Source organism: Cyprinodon tularosa, unplaced genomic scaffold, assembly GCF_016077235.1.
Source record: "Cyprinodon tularosa strain WSP-4 unplaced genomic scaffold, ASM1607723v1 ctg1012, whole genome shotgun sequence".
NCBI classification, from domain to species: Eukaryota; Metazoa; Chordata; class Actinopteri; order Cyprinodontiformes; family Cyprinodontidae; genus Cyprinodon; species Cyprinodon tularosa.
Window position 1 is genome coordinate 514 of NW_024037797.1, and position 16347 is coordinate 16860.

Here is a 16347-nt window from a genome sequence, read left to right on the forward strand (position 1 = left end):
TAACATCCTAAATGATCAAATCATGCAAAGTATATTAGTCCACAAATGAAGTTAGGGTGAGGAATTGCAATAGAGTTCAATTAAACATATAAACAGAAATGCATGAAATACTTTGTGGAAAAGCAGAAGTTAGTGACATAGAGTTGGCCCCTGTATAGAAAGACTTATCAAAATACAGGTGTCCAATATTGTTCTGCTCTTGCACACAAAGTGTCCAAATGGAGAAAGATTTAACAGTTCTTCTAATGGCTAAATTAATACAAACCTCTAAATACCGATTATTACTTCATCCTATTTCATCAGTACTTTTTCTACTTTCCTGTTCCTTCTATTTCTTTAGCTCAAACCACAAATGGAAATGCCAGCACAACGGATGGAAATACCAGTCCAACAGGTAATTCCCATCACAGTGTGATTAACTAATAAATTGCATAATTTTCCTTCACTTCTTGGTGTTCAGAACTGATGAGAAATATATGTCCCCAAACTTTTCTTTCTGTCCATCTCAAATTTTGTCCATAGGTACAATTGAACATCCTAATAAAGGGGGAACATTTTTTATACCATTTGTAATGTAGTTTAAACTATCACAATACATCAAATATTTGGTAATTTATAAGTCTATTATAAAACTGTAATAACCCTTTTTCTTAACTAAGAAGCAATACCTAAATGCACAGAAACATACTTTATTGTATGTTACACCACTCTGCATTGTATGTTACACCAGTGGATTTAGAGGCTCAATATGCCACTCCCCTAAAGTTCGGGTATTGACTGGAAACCCCTGTAGAAGATAGGAGAAGCAGGACAATAACAGGTCTTCACAAGCTCCAAGGACATAGAAACCATACCAAACTGTTGTTGAAACCAATTCTTTTGAAAATCCTATTCACTTCTTTGTTAGTCCTTAGTTTAATAACAGGCAAGTTTCGCAAAAACAACTACAGTCCTGCTGTTTTGTTGATTTGGTTTTATGCTAAGAACCTCCCTTAGCTATTTGCAGAGTGAGCTCACTGGCATGTAGAAGGACAGAGATGTAGTGGTGTATGGTCTGAGTTGTGGCTGAAAACTGCTAAAGACTATCAGAGCCACAGTGAAGAAAGGAAAATAGATGAGGAAGTTTTCCCCCTTTCCCACAAAGTCAGTAAAGTTTAAATGACGAAGGTAAAGTTAAAATGTAAATAATACAGTAAATAAAAAGCTCAATTTTAGAGGATGACGGCTTAAAAAGGATACAAAACATCAAATTGTCAAGATGATGTCGGTGTAAACATATCTACTGATGTTTTCATTCTTCTATTTCAACTTCTGTTACAGTTTGACTTTACCATTTTATTGACTTGGTGAGGAAGAGGGGGAAAAAGCTCCTTCCCCAAGATTTTTTTCCTCTGTGGCTCTAACACTCTGTGATACCCCACCTAACATAAAACGATGTATCAGTAGCGGCAGTGAAGCAGCTTCACGTAGGTTCACTGCTGCAGCAGCAGGTTATTACAGGATTAAGAAAATGAATCAGATCCTCATCCTTGCCAGGAACTGTAAAAGTAACCCATGTCTATGATGAGATCAAACATGCCGACTCTAGATCATATAACAAAGTACCTGGGCTCTAAGTGGACCTCTTAAGAACCTCCTTAACCTCTCCATTTTCCCTAACCACCAGCACAGTGTTATGGAAGAATTATTCAAATACTGCTGTGGTTAATAGCTGTCTTTTTTCTGCCTCTTGATGTCTATAAGCTTTTAGGCATTATCCAGGTTCATGTTCATTTCTGCTTAATTTTTAATATGCAATGTCAGCTATTAAATCCTACTTTTTTATTTTAGTTTTTCAAATTTCAGTAAACTAACTTGTGCTTTGCTATTTCCTAGCTACAATGAATATTACAAGTGCCAATGGAACAGGTAATTTTAATAACACAACCACAGTTACTGTTTCCATTACTTTACTGCAATATGTCTATTTCAATCAATCTCATTAACTTTATGACCCTTATAAACAGGTTATTAGTAAATACTCCATCCCATGTTGTTCAGTTTAGCAATCTCTGTTTTAATTAGAATAGTTGTTTGTGTTTGGTAATATAACAAATAAAACTATATCAAGACTCGTTGTTGGTCTCATTAAATGATCAGAGATCAATATCCTTACCGTTTTCAAGCTTTCCACCATCTCTATCTGTTTTTCGAGATTTGTCTTCAGGTTCACTACTACATCCTGATAAGGGGGCCAAATTAGTTTCAATATTTTGCGATTTTGTAGTTCTAAACATCAGAATACACAATTTATTATTTTATTACAAAACAGGAATACCATTTATTGACTAAGAAGCAAGATCTTATTGCGCAAATGCATCCTTTTTTGAAATGTTGCGGTACGGTTTTCCCTAATCAGTTTTTAAATAATTAATTTGACCTATTCTATAGATAAACATGTTTGGTGTTATACTCTTGGACAAGAGATAAGAAAACCACATACCGTAGTAAGTTTATGTGGTGCTGCAAGAAAGCAAAATCTCCAGGATTCAAACCCAAACTAAGCCAGGGTTTTTCTATGATAACGTCCTTTTTGTTTATGTCCAGGCTTTCTGTTGTTCTTCTGCGTTCCAAAAGATGCATTTTAGGTTAGCTGTATAACCAGTGAAGCAAGTGTATCAAGGTTCTTCCCAGTTGAAATATTTCTGTTGTGACCATTGACTTAATTACAGTATATGGTTATTTAACATCCTACGTTATACAATCATGCAGAGTAACTTAGTCCACAAATGAAGTTGAGGGTGATGAATTGCAATGGTGATAAATTAACCATATAAACAGAAATGCATGAAATACTTTGTGGAAAAGGAGAAGTTAGTAACATAGAGTTGGCCCCTGTATAGAAAGACTTGTTAAAATACAGGTGTCCAATATTGACCTGCTCTTGCACACAAAGTGTCTGAATGGAGAAAGATTTAACATTTCGTCCAACGACTAAATAAAATGGGTTTATTTTTAAGGCAAATACGAACCACTAAAGACCGATTGTTACCTAATCCTAGTTCAACAGTACTTTTTTCTTCTTTTTCCTTCTTTGTATTTCTTTAGCTCAAACAGATGGAAATACCAGCACAACAAATGGAAATATCAGCCCAACAGGTAATTCCCATTACAGTGTGATTAACTGATAAGTGACATTATTTTCCGATGCTTGATGTTTAGTTAGTTTTCATCCTATTGGCCCCTCTTCCTTGTCTTTCACCATTTCAACTTTTCTACCATGTTTTAATCAGATTCTGATAATGCTTCTATCTTACTATGAACTGTAAAGTTCTTCCTTCAGTTTGCTGGATTTCTAACCTTCTGTGTAGATATATTATATATCACAACTGTTAAGAGTAACTTGGAGCTTCAACATGTCATTCATCTAGGGGGCACCTACAGTAGGGTGGGCAATCAGATATGAGGGTTTGTGCTGTGATATACAAGAACAAAAGGAAACTTCCTCTACTACTTTTGCCAATAACCTAATGCCACTTCATTAAGTAACTGCTCAAAGCTTTGGTTTTGTAGCTTTAGCCAAAATGAATTAACTTAAAAAGTTTGCCTGGGCTATTATTTTATAGATTTAACAATGATAACCTTTTATTGTGCTTTGTATTTCTTTTGTTCAAACAACACAGAGAAATAAAAGAAATAATTCCCATCACAGTGAAATTAACTGTTACGTGAAATGATTTTTTCCACCACTCATTGTTTGTCTTCTGAGATAAAAAGAAATAAAAATCCTTAAGATTCTCTACCTATCAATACCTATCTATTTCTCAAGTTTCTGTTCTGATAAAATACTACATCTATTTAAGGGAGTTAAAATATATTAAGTTCTACTAACGGCTAAATTAAAATGGGTTTTTAAAAGCCAAGAAAGCAAAATCTCCAGGATTCAAACCCAAACTTAGCCAGGGTTTTCCTATGATAACTTGCTTCTTGTTTATGTGCAGGCTTTCTGTTTTTCTTCTGCGTTCCGAGAAGTGTATTTTAGGATAGCTGTATAACTAGTCAAGCGAGTGTTTCGAGATTTTTCCCAGTTCAAATATTTCTGTTGTGACCATTGACTTTATTACACTATATGGTTCATTTAACATCCTAAGTTATCAAATCATGCAAAGTATATTAGTCCACAAATGAAGTTAAGGAGAGGAATTGCAATGGAGTTCAATTAAACATATAAACAGAAATGCATGAAATACTTTGTGGAAAAGCAGAAGTTACTAACATAGAGTTGACCCCAGTATTGAAAGACTTATCAAAATACAGGTGTCCAATATTGATCTGCTCTTGCACACAAAGTGTCTGAATGGAGAAAGATTTAACAGTTCTTCTAATGGCTAAATTAATACAAACCTCTAAATACAGATTATTACTTCATCCTATTTCATCAGTACTTTTTCTACTTTCCTGTTCCTTCTATTTCTTTAGCTCAAACCACAAATGGAAATGCCAGCACAACAGATGGAAATACCAGTCCAACAGGTAATTCCCATCACAGTGTGATTAACTAATAAATTGCATAATTTTCCTTCACTTCTTGGTGTTCAGAAATGATGAGAAATATATGTCCCCAAACTTTTCTTTCTATCCATCTCAAATTTGGTCTATAGGTACAATTGAACATCCTAATAAAGGGGGAACATTTTTTATATCATTTGTGATGTAGTTTAAACTATCACAACACATCAAATATTTGGTAATTTATAAGTCTATTATAAAACTGTAATAACCTTTTTTCTTAACTACGAACCAATACCTAAATGCACAGAAACATACTTTATTGTATGTTACACCACTATTTTCTCTGAGTGGATTTAGAGGCTCAATATGACACTCCTCTTTAAGTTTGGGTATTGACTGAAAACCCCTGTAGAAGATAGGAGAAGCAGGAAAATAACAGGTCTTCACAAGCTCCAAGGACATAGAGACCATACCAAACTGTTGTTGAAACCAATTGTTTTGAAAATCCTATTAGCTTCTTTGTTAGTCCTTAGTTCAATAACAGGCAAGTTTCACAAAAAACAACTACAGGCCTGCTGTTTTGTTGATTTGTTTTTATGCTAAGAACCTCCCTTAGCTATTTGCAGAGTGAGCTCACTGGCATGTAGAAGGACAGAGATGTAGTGGTGTATGGTCTGAGTTGTGGCTGAAAACTGCTAAAGACTATCAGAGCCACAGTGAAGAAAGGAAAATAGAAGAGGATTTTTCCCCCCTTTCCCACCAAGTCAGTAAAGTTTAAATGACGAAGGTTAAGTTAAAATGTAAATAATACAGTAAATAAAAAGCTCAATTTTAGAGGATGACGGCTTAAAAAGGATACAAAACATCAAATTGTCAAGATGATGTCGGTGTAAACATATCTACTGATGTTTTCATTCTTCTATTTCAACTTCTGTTACAGTTTGACTTTACCATTTTATTGACTTGGTGAGGAAGAGGGGAAAAGCTCCTTCCCCAAGATTTTTTTCCTCTGTGGCTCTAACACTCTGTGATACCCCACCTAACATAAAACGATGTATCAGTAGCGGCAGTGAAGCAGCTTCACGTAGGTTCACTGCTGCAGCAGCAGGTTATTACAGGATTAAGAAAATGAACCAGATCCTCATCCTTGCCAGGAACTGTAAAAGTAACCCATGTCTATGATGAGATCAAACATGCCGACTCTAGATCATATAACAAAGTACCTGGGCTCTAAGTGGACCTCTTAAGAACCTCCTTAACCTCTCCATTTTCCCTACCCACCAGCACAGTGTTATGGAAGAATTATTCAAATACTGCTGTGGTTAATAGCTGCCTTTTTTCTGCCTCTTGATGTCTTTAAGCATTTAGGCATTATCTAGGTTCATGTTCATTTCTGCTTTCATTTTTAATAAGCAATGTCAGCTATTAAATCCTACTTTTTTATTGTAGTTTTTCAAATTTCAGTAAACTAACTTGTGCTTTGCTATTTCCTAGCTACAATGAATATTACAAGTGCCAATGGAACAGGTTATTTTAATAACACAACCACAGTTACTGTTTCCATTACTTTACTGCAATATGTCTATTTCAATCAATCTCATTAACTTTATGACCCTTATAAACAGGTTATTAGTAAATACTCCATCCCATGTTGTTCAGTTTAGCAATCTCTGTTTTAATTAGAATAGTTGTTTGTGTTTGGTAATATAACAAATAAAACTATATCAAGACTCGTTGTTGGTCTCTTTAAATGATCAGAGATCAATATCCTTACCCTTTTCAAGCTTTCAACCATCTCTATATGTTTTTCGAGATTTGTCTTCAGGTTCACTACTACATCCTGATAAGGGGGCCAAATTAGTTTCAATATTTTGTGATTTTGTAGTTCTAAACATCAGAATACACAATTTATTATTTTATTACAAAACAGGAATACCATTTATTGACTAAGAAGCAAGATCTTATTGTGCAAATGCATCCTTTTTTTGAAATGTTGCGGTACGGTTTTCCCTAATCAGTTTTTAAATAATTAATTTGACCTATTCTATAGATAAACATGTTTGGTGTTATACTCTTGGACAAGAGATAAGAAAACCACATAGTAAGTTTATGTGGTGCTGCAAGAAAGCAAAATCTCCAGGATTCAAACCCAAACTAAGCCAGGGTTTTTCTATGATAACTTCCTTTTTGTTTATGAGCAGGCTTTCTGTTGTTCTTCTGCGTTTCAAAAGATGTATTTTAGGTTAGCTATATAACCAGTGAAGCGAGTGTATCAAGGTTCTTCCCAGTTAAAATATTTCTGTTGTGACCATTGACTTAATTACAGTATATGGTTATTTAACATCCTACGTTATACAATCATGCATAGTAAATTAGTCCGCAAATGAAGTTAAGGAGAGGAATTGCAAGGTTGATAAATTAAACATATAAACAGAAATGCATGAAATACTTTGTGGAAAAGCAGAAGTTAGTAACATAGAGTTGGCCCATGTGTAGAAAGACTTTTTAAAATACAGGTGTCCAATATTGACCTGCTCTTGCACACAAAGTGTCTGAATGGAGAAAGATTTAACAGTTCGTATAACGACTAAATAAAATGGGTTTATTTTTAAGGCAAATACGGACCACTAAAGACTGATTGTTACCTAATCCTAGTTCAACAGTACTTTTTTCTTCTTTTTCCTTCTTTGTATTTCTTTAGCTCAAACAGATGGAAATACCAGCACAACAAATGGAAATATCAGCCCAACAGGTAATTCCCATTACAGTGTGATTAACTGATAAGTCACATGATTTTCCAAGGCTTGATGTTTAGTTAGTTTTTATCCTATTGGCCCCTCTTCCTTGTCTTTCACCATTTCAACTTTTCTACCATCTTTTAATCAGATTCTGATAATGCTTCTATCTTACTATGAACTGTAAAGTTCTTCCTTCAGTTTGCTGGATTTCTAACCTTCTGTGTAGATATATTATATATCACAACTGTTAAGAGTAACTTGGAGCTTCAACATGTCATTCATCTAGGGGGCACCTACAGTAGGGTGGGCAATCAGATATGAGGGTTTGTGCGGTGATATACAAGAACAAAAGGGAACTTCGTCTAATACGTTTGCCAGTGGCTAATGCCACTTGATTAAGTAACCGCTCAAAGCTTTGGTTTTGTAGCTTTAGCCAAAATGAATGATTTCAAAAAGTTTGCCTGGGCTATTATTTTCTTGATTTAACAATGATAACCTTTTATCATGCTTTGTTTAACTCAACTAGCTTTCTTTTACTCAAACAACACAGGGAAATAAAATAAATAATTCCCATCACAGGGAAATTAACTGTTACGTGACATGATTATTTTCCACCAATCATTGTTTGTCTGCTGAGATAAAAATAAATAAATGTCCTTAAGATTCTCTAACTATCAATCTGCACAAAAGCCAAAATGTCCACGATTCACAAATGTACTGTTCTATACCAAATGCTATGTCCAACTGTGATAACTTCCTTTTTGTTTATGTGCTGGCTTTCTTTTTTTCTTCTGCGTTCGGAGAGGTGTATTTTAGGTTAGCTGTATAACCAGTGAAGCGAGTGCATCAAGGTTTTTCACAGTTCAAATATTTCTGTTGTGACCATTGACTTTATTACAGTATATGGTTCATTTAACATCCTAAGTTATCAAATCATTGCAAAGTAAATTAGTCCACAAATCAAGTTGAGGGTTAGAAAAGGCAATGGTGATAAATTAAGCATTTCAACAGAAATGTATGAAACACTTTACAGGAAATGCTGAAGTTAGTAACATAGAGTTGGCTAAATTAAAATGGGATTTTCTTTAGAGCCAAATAGAAACCTCTAAAGACCAATTGTTACTTCATCCTATTTCAACAGTACCCCTTTCAACTTTTTTCTTCTTTGTATTTCTTTAGTTCAAACAACAGTTGGAAATGCAAGCACAACAGGTAATTCCTATCACAGTGTGATTGACTGATAAGTCATATTATTTTTCAAGGCTTGTTGTCTAGTTACATAGAAGTTGCAGAGACAGCTGAGCACTTGGAGAGAGCAAGAGGCAATGTGAGTGCATCACTGTAGCAGAATCCAAGAGCGATGAAACTAAGTGTGCACAAAGTCATGCACGAACGCTGCCAGCAAAGAAGAGTCCGTGCACTTAAAATTACACAGCCCTGAAGATGGTGGTATATTCCTGCAGGCTGCAGCTCTTCCCAGCACTGCGTACCACACCTGAATATTTTATTGGTACCAACTACCCATCTGTTCCAGTTCACTTTCACCCCTGGGTATGGGTACATTAAAGTTAGAAGTAGAAACAGAATGGCAAGAAGAATTAACAAACGGCACCCTTTGGTGTCACAATATTTGATGGATCACAGAAAATAGTATAACATCAGAAGCTCTGGAGCTACAGGACTGCGATGAATGATAAAAGATTTACCAGTCCTTCTAAGGAGCAAATAAAAAGGACTTTTTTAAAAGCCATCCACAAACCTCTTAAGATGGTGCAACAGTGCGTTGAATGGAGGAGCTTGCCCTGCAACCAGAGGGTTGTTGGTTCAAGCCCCGGCACAGGCTTTCAGTATCGATGTGTCCTTGGGCAAGACACTTGTATTGCCTGCAACACTCTCTCATAACCTACCCCACATAAAACTTGGTAAAAATAGCGGAACCAGCTTCACACAGGTTCCCTGTAGCAGCAGCAGGTTATTACAGGATTAAGAAAATGAACCAGATCCACATCTTTGCCAGGTACTTTAAAAGTGTCCCATGTCTATGATAAGATAAAACACTTACTGACTGACTATGATGATGTGACAAAGTACCTGAGCTCTAAGTGGACCTCTCCATAACCTCCAGTTTATCTTCTTAGGATTTATCTTCAGTTTTGCTAAAGATAAATCCTCTCCATTCTCCTTACCGACCACCACAGTGTTATGGAAGAATCAGCCAAATACTGGGTTGGTTAAAAATATTTGCCTCTCGATGTCTGTCTATAAGCTTTTAGGCATTGTCTAGGTTCATGTTGATAAGTTATGTTTTCACTTTGCTTATGTGTGCAGCCTAAACCTCACTTTAACATACACTGCACTTAATGATCATTTTAATGTCGTCTATAACATACTGCATTTACTTCTGCAAATTTCATTTGACTAACTTGTGCTTTGCTATTTCCTAGCTCAAATGAATATTACAAGTGCCAATGCAACAGGTAATTTTAATAACACAACCACGGTTACTGTTTCCATGACCTTACTGCAACATGTCTATTTTAATCAATCTCATTAATTTTATGACTCTAATAAAACAGTTTTAAGTAAATAGGTCTTCAGTTTATTTATGTCCATTTCAATTAGAGTAGGAGTTTGTCTTTGGAAATATAACTGATAAAACACTAAGCTAATGTAATTTGTTTTGCATTTTTAAATATTCCTATGTGTAGTTGGTCCAGGGTGTTCAGCTCTACCAGTGCTCTGCTGCCCAGGTCACAATAACAGCTGCTTTAGAGTGGGGTGTTTCTGTGATGAGTACTGCATGATCGCTCGAGATTGCTGTTCCGACTTTGGTTTAACCTGTGCACAATGTAAGTGTAAACATAAAAACAACATATATTGACCATCATTTATGTTCTTGATGAAAGAGAAGTACATTCTTTTTGACTTTGTAGGTGTCATGTGCCAGAAAATATTCTGGTATTTGGAATATTTTAGAATAGATGCTCAAAAACGTTTCAATGATATAGCCCCCTGAGAGTAGATTTAGATTAGAATCTTGTCTGCCATTGATGAACAAAAACATGTTAGCCTTCTGTCCCACAATTCCCATCAGGTAAATAAAAACACAATTCCTTGTTACAATGCAAGTAGTCTTAAACTGAAATCTTTGATTTACTATTGATAAGTTTTATATAGGATTGTATAGTGGGTTCCGTTTTGCTGAAGATAATGCTGGACATTTTGGATAAATATTTCCCTTTTTGTTATGTCTTTCTAATAGGTATCGCTCCAGAAGTCTTTGTTAGACTCTACAAGGATATTTTTTCATGTCTTTTTTTTTTATCAGTATTTCTGTGTATTTCTGTCATCAGCTTTTAGTTTAACATGTCAACTTAAATGTATAGGTGATTACATGTATGCCTTGCAGTTTCCTGAGGCTTTTTTTAACAGATTGGCTGACTACAGTTAAATAAACTTTAAACTGTAGTCACTTATGCCATTTTTAGAATACTTCACGGTCTCTTAATTTTTGCCAAAATGGGTTTGTGGCACAGCTAACTCGATTTAATATGATTTCAACAAGGTTAAGTAGTGCATTTATTGGGCGTTTGGAACATTGTACCAGAAGCGCATTTGTGAGGTCAGATAATGATACTGAATAAAGAAGTCTTTCTTGCATTCACCACCAATTCATCTCATATGTGTCTGTCAAGTACTATAGTTGTTATACCACATTGTTATTTAATGAGCTTCTGAGATGGATTCATTCTTAACAAAACTCTTAGAAGCAGTCTGAATGATTAGTAGCTGAGATTTTGTATCTGTGGCCATAGAAGTGTTTGGAACAGCTAAAAATGTTGATAACACACAGTTAATATTTCATATTTTCATCTACAGTCCTCAATTCAACAAACAGCAGTACTACTTCTCCACCTCCGACTGCAACCACAGTAAATGGAACTGTAACGTCTAATAGGTTTAATACATCAACTTCCACATCTCCAGGTTGGTCCCTGACTGGTTAAACTGGTATTAATATAAGTATAGTGTCAGTAAATTGTTGCGGATGTTTATGAATGTCAAAAATATCTCTGGTATGAGTTATCTGTTTGACATGTCTTTGCCAGTTTCTTTTTGTATAAATAACAAAAATCTGCCTGATCAACCAAAGTGTGTAGAAGAGCAGGGAATCTATGGAGATGAAAAGTCAAAGCTTAAAGGTTGGTTCTCATGTTTGTTTCAGATTTTCAGCCTGTGACACTTCACCTAAAAGTCTCTCTATTAGCCCGTGATAGAGAAAACAAAGACAGGATTTCTGAAGCCTTATCTAACGTAAGTATAAAACCCTCTTTAAGTTGCATCTCACATTGTCAGTCATTGCCAAAACTAAACATTTCTTATAATAAACTAGTTTTTCCTCTCCCACAGTATTTATCTAGCATCCTTCTCCAGCAGAGCTGTGAAAACTGCATGACGATCAAAAAAATCAAATTCAACTAAGCTCACAGGAACAGACCAGTATAAAGTTAGCCATCAGAAGTTCTCTTAGCCTTTTGTATACATTTATCTTTTACTGGAGGCAGATTTTAATGTAACCTTTTAGGGGCTATCTTTTTTCTTTTCCAAAAACTGATACTTATCCTGTTTCTGTAAATCCAGACGGAAAATATACTACAATAAACTATTGAACAATTGTGGTTGTTTAATTGATTGTTGAAAAGATTTTTATTAGATAAATACCATAATAATAAGCGAGAATTATTTTTTGAAGCATTTCTTATTTTCTCCAAAGTCAGGTTGTATGTACATGCATACACCCACTCAGGGTTGAATTTGTCAAACATATTAAACAAACCCCAACATGGCTGCCACTCCCCAAATGCAGAACACGTGCTGTTCGTCAGGCCTCATCCACCAACGGGGGGATGCGCTCCACCGTGAAGCGGAGAGAAACGAGATCACCTGTAATCTGACAGTGCAGCACTTGACATCTGACCAACCAGATGGTGGCTGCACTGCAGGCAGGCTCTTTCTATCAGAGCTACAGAAGATGAGATATCAATGTGTGACCTTTCCAAGCGACATCATGAAGCTGGCACGAGCAAGAGAGAAAAAAACACGAGGAAACTCATGCTTCCCTTAAAGATGGGCATGTTCTTAAGATAAAACTTTGTGATACTAACAAGTAAGTTATCAATCATTAGATGGGGAATCTATATTTGCAGTCTGTCTGGACTGGAGAATTTTACTGATTAACAATTATTGATTGCTGTTTCAATCCCTTATGCATTCACCTCTGGTGAAAAAGTGGTTAAAAAGTTAAAAAGTGAAATGAACGTAACTGATTCATTTGTTGACAGAGGAAACTAAACTTTAATGTATATTTTAAAATTGGTCTGTATGATATTTAATGATATTTTCTTAGGCTTGTAGTATATGCATGGTAATGCAAAAACAATGATAATTATAACAAAATATAAAATATAGTAATAGTATTTTTTGTGAATTTTAGTAAAAGTAGCAGTAGTAGTACTAACAGGCCATCAGTGTTGGTGCAAATAATAGTACTATTAGTTGAAGTAATGTATTATAGATTCAGATTGTAAAGATTAGAAAAAAATAAGTTGGAAATATCAGAGATGATACTGAGAAACATTCAATGCTGGACTATTGTAATTCTTTACTATCAGTAAGTCCATAAACTATAGTTAAAAACATTCAGCTGATCCAAAATGGAGCAGCCAGAGTTCTGATGAAAATTAAGAGATATATCTCTCCTGCTCTTCTCTTCATTTGCTTCCTGTTATATCCAGAATATAATTTAAAATCCTCCTTAACACATATAAAGTTTTAAATAACCAAGCTCCATTTGTATCAGAGACATGGGCGTAGGTTTGCATAGGGACCATAGGGACATGTCCCTACCAAAGTTTTGAACCGACCTAATTGTCCCGACCAAAAATTGGATGTGAACAACATGTTTATAATTTACAGCAGTAGTTATAGCAGCAGAGGCTTCTTTTCCTCTCGCAACTCCTCTGCCTGCTCTCTCCTGTCCCTTTCACGTAGCAGCGCATGGAACTAGGGGTGGGTATTGCCAAAGAAGTCACGATTCGATTCGAATCACGATTCACAGGCCACGATGCGATTCTATCACGATGCATCACGATACTTGAATTATTGCGATGCATTTCAATATTTTCTCCTCCATGTTTTGTTTTTGAATGACTCGGCGCAGTATCCCACGGCCGGAAATGCTTGTGACACAAGGCAGCGTGCGTCAACACATTTGCAGCGACATCTACTGGACTGGAAGTGGTATTGCACTTGTTTTTGGCTGATGTTCGCCAACCATTCATGCAATTTTATTTATTCATTTTTTAAAATTAATAATCGATTCTTGGCATCAAGAATCGATGCAGTAGATCACGAAAATTAGAATCACGATGCATCATCATCACGATTATTTTGCACACCCCTACATGGAACTGTGCTGCGCTGTTTAACTCTACTCTCATTGGTTGTTCTGCCTTAGGTTCCGCCTTCTCTCTCTCTGATTGGCTGTTTTCTAGTCCGCCTGTGCTTGGAGCACAACATTGAAAATTTATTCACACTAGAATGCTGCGGTTACTACAATAAATATTAGGCTACAAAACTAGTCCCAATAAAAAAAAAAAAAAAGAAAGAAATTAATATCATGTACACTAAAAAACAAAAAACTTTTTTTTTCTTTTATAAAACGAAATATTCTGAGTCAGCCAGGAGTTCTGAAGACTGCTGGAAAAATGGGCAAATAAAGGCATTAAGCCATCAACATTTCTGATTCTTAGCCACAGCCACCTAAAAAAGAAAATGTGAGGGTTTCCTTTTTATCAATATTTAGTTGCTATTACTGTTTTCATTTTTTGATGACTCTTTGAGGAAGTTCAGGCATAATTATTAGCAGGTGTTATTTTTCTTATAAAGTATAACAACAAGAAATGGCATCTAAACATCTGTTATTTTTCGTTTAAAAAGCATAATTAGGGTTCCACATAATAATAGTAATTTAATTGACTATTTATACTTCTAGAAATAGGATAAGGCAAGAACAAACAGAGGAAGAATATAAACATTGATTTTATCTTGCATAGATTTCCACACAGTCTATAAGTAAATTAGTACAAACATTAATGTCTGGTAAAAATGCTTGAATCAGGCTGTTTATTTTGGATATTATCAAATTACAGATAAGATAGTGTTATATTGTCTTTTATAATTGTTAAAAGTGATTTTATATTTTAATACACTTAGGCTCATTCTCAGTGTTGTGTTTGTAGATGATGTCACAAAAAAATTAAATAGATATAAGGAGCTATTTAAACAGTCAGACAGTAGCAATATAGGATGATGATGAAAGGTTGTGTTACATTTAATCCTTTACTATTAAAAAACGCACTTATACATTATATGATTATAGGAAACACAGATATCCAGTAATATAAAAGCTGAGCAGCTTGTAGGTGAAGCAGCTGGCCCTTCAGTGCTTCAGGTGATGTCTAAATAAACCAGGTGAAACTAAAATATTTCCACTTGAGGAGTTCTGGGTGGAGAATATTGACAGACAAAAACATTTTTATAATCTTATATATATATATATATATATATATATATATATATATATATATATATATATATATATATATATATATATACATTAAATCCTCAAATTTCTATTCTATTAAAATTTCTGTATCTGTATAATGGGTCTGTTCTATATGTTGTCTTCTCAATTCAGACGGCCCCATGCCTGTCTTTGCCTAGGGCCCCAAATTTCCTAAATCCGCCCCTGTGTAGTGGAATTTGTCTAGTTTTGAAGTTCGTTTTTCTCATGATTCAACCTGTAACAACCTAAACCATTTGGCTTGGCATAAATACGGATTCAAGTAGCCTACTGTAGCCTACACATTTCTGAAAGACCCCCAACAATTCCAGGAAAAGTCGGAACAGTCGATTTAATTATAAATAAATAAATGCCAGTCGATTCCCCCTGCCTCCCGTCTTATGACATTGGCACCTCTCTTCACGCTATTCTCACTGACCGTCTCCACTCTTTTTTCCACGGCGACATCGAACAGACAACCAAAAAAATGCAAGGTGATGAACAGTTTTACGGTGGCTGGGAAGTGCAAATCAACAATACAAAATCTGAAACACTTTTAAAAATCTTGAAACAACTTTACATTTGAGAAAACAAATTTACAACAAACGAAACACTTTTACAAATCATAAAACAACTTTACATTTGAGATAACAAATTTACAACAAACGAAACAGTTTTACAAATCATAAAACAAATTTACATTTCAGAAAACAAAATTACAACAAACGAAACACTTTTACAAATCATAAAACAAATTTACATTTCAGAAAACAAAATTACAACAAACGAAACACTTTTACAAATCATGAAACAAATTTACATTTCATAAAACAAAATTACAACAAACGAAACACTTTTACAAATCATAAAACAAATTTACATTTCAGAAAACAAAATTACAACAAACGAAACACTTTTACAAATCATAAAACAAATTTACATTTCAGAAAACAAAATTACAACAAACGAAACACTTTTACAAATCATAAAACAAATTTACATTTCAGAAAACAAAATTACAACAAACGAAATACTTTTACAAATCATAAAACAAATTTACATTTCAGAAAACAAAATTACAACAAACGAAACACTTTTACAAATCATAAAACAAATTTACATTTCAGAAAACACTTTTACAACTGACAAAATCTGACGGAAAGGGAGGGACTGTCTTCGAAGCTTACCCGGAAGTGATAACCGGAGAGTTCATGCAGGATGGAAGCTAATCGAGTTGCGTTTTGCCCGTTCTGCGGCACTCATATGAGCAGTTTAACGCGGTTTTGTTTTTCCTGTGGTCGGTCCTTGGAGTTTTTAAATGGTACAGAACAGACGGTAGAACCAGATATGCTGCAGCTGTGCATATATTATTTTATTGAGTGTCACTCGTACGTTGTAATCGTAGACATAATGCCATGTTTACATGGTGTACACATCAGCTTCAGGTCTCTGAAAAGCAAACTGAATGATGCCGGTCTTGTGCGAGATTCTGTT

General features: G+C 34.9%; 1 protein-coding gene across 1 annotated transcript; it reads left to right on the plus strand.

Moving 5' to 3' along the window:
- Positions 1–268: 268 nt before the first annotated feature.
- LOC119778699 (mucin-5AC) lies at positions 269–11917 on the plus strand. Its single transcript, XM_038278051.1, has 12 exons — positions 269–394; positions 1876–1908; positions 3088–3138; positions 4459–4512; positions 5986–6018; positions 7193–7243; positions 8409–8441; positions 9674–9706; positions 9938–10078; positions 11109–11216; positions 11455–11543; positions 11640–11917. The coding sequence occupies exons 2-12, from the start codon at positions 1881–1883 to the stop codon at positions 11709–11711; spliced, it is 693 nt and encodes a 230-aa protein (XP_038133979.1). The 5' UTR covers positions 269–394; positions 1876–1880; the 3' UTR covers positions 11712–11917.
- Positions 11918–16347: the final 4430 nt, after the last annotated feature.

Bases quoted from the DNA above. Each gene is read 5' to 3' on its own strand.
- LOC119778699 (XM_038278051.1), top strand. From the start codon at position 1,881: ATGAATATTACAAGTGCCAATGGAACAG. The intron at 7,244-8,408 runs GTAATTCCCATT...GTATTTCTTTAG, and splicing joins TGGAAATATCAGCCCAACAG to TTCAAACAACAGTTGGAAAT. The intron at 11,217-11,454 runs GTTGGTCCCTGA...TGTTTGTTTCAG, and splicing joins ATCAACTTCCACATCTCCAG to ATTTTCAGCCTGTGACACTT.